The 3,029-nt window shown below is 45.9% G+C and overlaps 1 protein-coding gene across 1 annotated transcript; it reads right to left on the reverse strand.

Moving 5' to 3' along the window:
- Positions 1–2,080: 2,080 nt before the first annotated feature.
- On the reverse strand, positions 2,081–2,784 carry LOC125549232 (nascent polypeptide-associated complex subunit alpha-like protein 1). Its single transcript, XM_087517170.1, has 2 exons — positions 2,661–2,784; positions 2,081–2,577 (listed from the first exon to the last, which is right to left on the reverse strand). Exons 1-2 carry the CDS (start codon positions 2,724–2,726, stop codon positions 2,329–2,331), a joined length of 315 nt encoding a protein of 104 aa, XP_087373296.1. The 5' UTR covers positions 2,727–2,784; the 3' UTR covers positions 2,081–2,328.
- Between the last annotated feature and the right edge of the window lie 245 nt (positions 2,785–3,029).

The raw sequence follows: 3,029 nt of genomic DNA on the forward strand, positions 1-3,029 counted from the left end.
AGAGAGAGGAAGCACAGTTGGTGGGCTCGGGGGTGGAGGCAGTTGAGATTCCTAGGGGGTACTTTCTCTGGCTCCCCATTGGGCCCACTGAAGGGGAGACGGATGGGAGACAAACCGGCCGAGAAAGAGAAAGGCCCATGTACTACACAACACATTAAAGATCATCGGTCTACAGTTCTCTCTTTTTCTCGAGTAGTACAATTTTACAACCTATTTTTTTACGGGAGTACAATTTACAGCTTAGCATTACATATGCATCAAAAGTTCAAAAATGACTCAGGAAAAACAAGGTATCTGCAGGAATTTGCACGAGCCTTGGGATGGCCTTGTCGGCACCAAGCGACCCAGGGTGTGTTTGGTTTATGCCTCATACCAAAACATAGCTAGTCGAAATTAAAAAAAAAGAAATGGTTGAGGTTTTGGTTGGTTGTAAGTTGGAACATTGGCAAGGAAAAGAAACGAGAATTCGACAAACAGTATTTCCTCGCAAAAAAAAAGACAAACAATATTCATATATGCCAAGAAGTTGACAACCACCAATCAAAAACAGATTTATTTATTTTGTCAAAGCAACAAATTTGGTGTGGTACACCTTTGTCACAATCCAAACATACCCCAAGACACCTCAAAGGTGTTCATCTTGTCGGCGGCAGCAAAACTGAATGATTATTGTGGTCCATGTGGCACGACAAACTGTTAAGCCGAATCTAGTAAAAGCTAACTTGAATGACAGATCTATATCTATATCTATATCTATACCTATTATTAAAGGGAATGGGTATTCTTGGTTTGGTTTAGTCCTTTTCGTTTGGTTTACACACGTTAAGCGATTTGGGCCAGGTACTTGTATGTTGATGGGCCTTTTATGGGCTTTCATAAAGAGACCGCGAAAAATAATTGGGTCAAAATAAATCAACATTGTGGGAATTAAACACAAGACCTCTTGTATATCTCTTAGATGTAACAACCAAAGAATTATGCACATTTTATATTTACTAAACCAACCTCATTCTAAATATACGAGTGGCAGTCATCATGTTTAATTTTTTTTGCAAGAAAAGGAGTTGATATTAAAACGACCAAATTACAGAAAGGTCCACACAAAAGAGGAAATTACAACCAAGCCCCTCTGCAACCCGACTACGCCGGCACCATGGACGAGCCGATGACGCGCCGTTTGCGGCTGCTCGCTGACGCCTTGGATCGAAGCAGCCCCCAGGCGAAACGGGAAGTCTCCGATCAACGGTCCCTGAGGACCTACACCCATGGCTGTCGTCGTCGTCGCACAGCTCAACACCGCCTTCCTTCTCAAGATCTTCAACCGTCGGAATTGCCATCCCTCGATCCCTAGCACGGGGAACCGTGCATGGCCGCTTCACCGAGCAGCGAGCACAAAGAAAGGAGCTGGTCCACAGCGGAGCTCCACCGAAACTTCGCCGTCGAAGGGGAGACCAACACCCGCAAAAAGCCGATCCAGTCGTGTCGCCGCCTCCACGACGCCACCGGCTGGCTCCCTAGGCACGCCTACACTATGTACACGTTGCAAATCGGGCCTCCCCCGTCCTCCCACCGCCGGAGCGGCTGGCGGAGGGCGAGGGAGCCGCCGATTCGGCAACGGCGAGGTGGAGAGCCTAGGGTTCGCACAAATCGCCCTTTGTTTCTGTAGATGGGGAAGGGTGAGGTCCAAGGCTCATGTTTAGGGAGAGGACTAAAGCGGGTGAGGACTTTATGGTAATGAATGAAAGGGTTATGCTTAAATGCCATTAAAAATGATTGTACTTAAATGGAATCAGTGAGAGATTATGCCCCGCAAAGAAAATATGAACACGACTAAATTGCAACGTATTTTTTTATGTTCATTTTGTAGAAGGGCGATGTTGTGTTGCAACATGTTCTTCATAATGAATCCAATGTTGTGGGACATTATGCTTGTGCAAAACATCAATTTTCTCCGTTGCAACGCACGGCATATGTGCTAGTATTACCTAAAACACGATTACATGCATTTGAAAACAAAATCTGGCGCATAGAAGATTCAAGTTTTCCGAAAAGAGCATGCAGTTTGCTGATCCTCAGATGCTAAAATTCCTAGGAAACCTACATGAGAGTACTAGTTTGGTGAACAGAGAAACAGAGCTACCAATCCCGCAACTGCAACATTCAAGTTTCAAGATGACATGACCAAAAACTGCTCTGCGATCCCGCACCCTGTTATCAAGACACAATTCCACCTTCTAGCACCTAGTTAGTCAACTCCATGATAGCACTGACAATGTCGCCATCCGCAGCCTTGAGCGCCTTCACGGCCCTGGATCTCAACACAGAGGCCTACGTCATCACGAGCTTGACGTCCTTCTTGTGAACGTCACTGTCGTCGACCTCCTCATCGTCCTGGGCTGCTGCCACAGACTGCTCGCCCATCGAGATCACACTGCTCGGGCCTGGCGTCTTGAACTGCTCCGCCGCTTGTGTCTGCAGCTTAGTGCTCGGGTCCTCGACCTTGACCTCCCCGAACATGACATAGGTGTCTGACTGCGAGCTCTTGAACACATCTGGCTTCGAGAGGACATACATAACCTGCAATTATGTGGAAAAGTTAAGACAGTGCAACAACCACCAGCATATAGGGAACAATGGCCTGAAGTGGTCAAGATGCCCACGGTCTTGCTCTTCTTGATAGTTACACGGCTCACACCAGTAATGGCCTTCATGCCAAGCTTCTCCATGGCTTTCCTGCTCTTCTTCTCACTCCTACTATGCCTAGATCTTCCACTAGCATCACCTCCTAGTCACAGAAAGCGGACATATATTGTCAGATTTTCAAAATTTTGCACAAGACCAGAATTCTAGGCATAATAAACTTCATGGATTATTATCTGTAACAATTGGAAATGGCAAGTGTAACATTCATACAGCACTTCGCTATTGTCAAGCAAGACTGAACAGAAACTGTGACTGCAATTGAAGTCCTCTTGTTATCCATTATTGCTTTTCGAATTTTGAACAAGATATCCCTCTTTGTTTTGCCT

This window comes from Triticum urartu, chromosome 3A (genome assembly GCF_056163025.1).
Source record: "Triticum urartu cultivar PI428250 chromosome 3A, HENAU_Tu73, whole genome shotgun sequence".
Taxonomy (NCBI): domain Eukaryota; kingdom Viridiplantae; phylum Streptophyta; class Magnoliopsida; order Poales; family Poaceae; genus Triticum; species Triticum urartu.

Bases quoted from the DNA above. Each gene is read 5' to 3' on its own strand.
- LOC125549232 (XM_087517170.1), bottom strand. From the start codon at position 2,726: ATGGAGAAGCTTGGCATGAAGGCCATTACTGGTGTGAGCCGTGTAACT. The intron at 2,578-2,660 runs GTGGGCATCTTG...ACATAATTGCAG, and splicing joins CTATCAAGAAGAGCAAGACC to GTTATGTATGTCCTCTCGAA.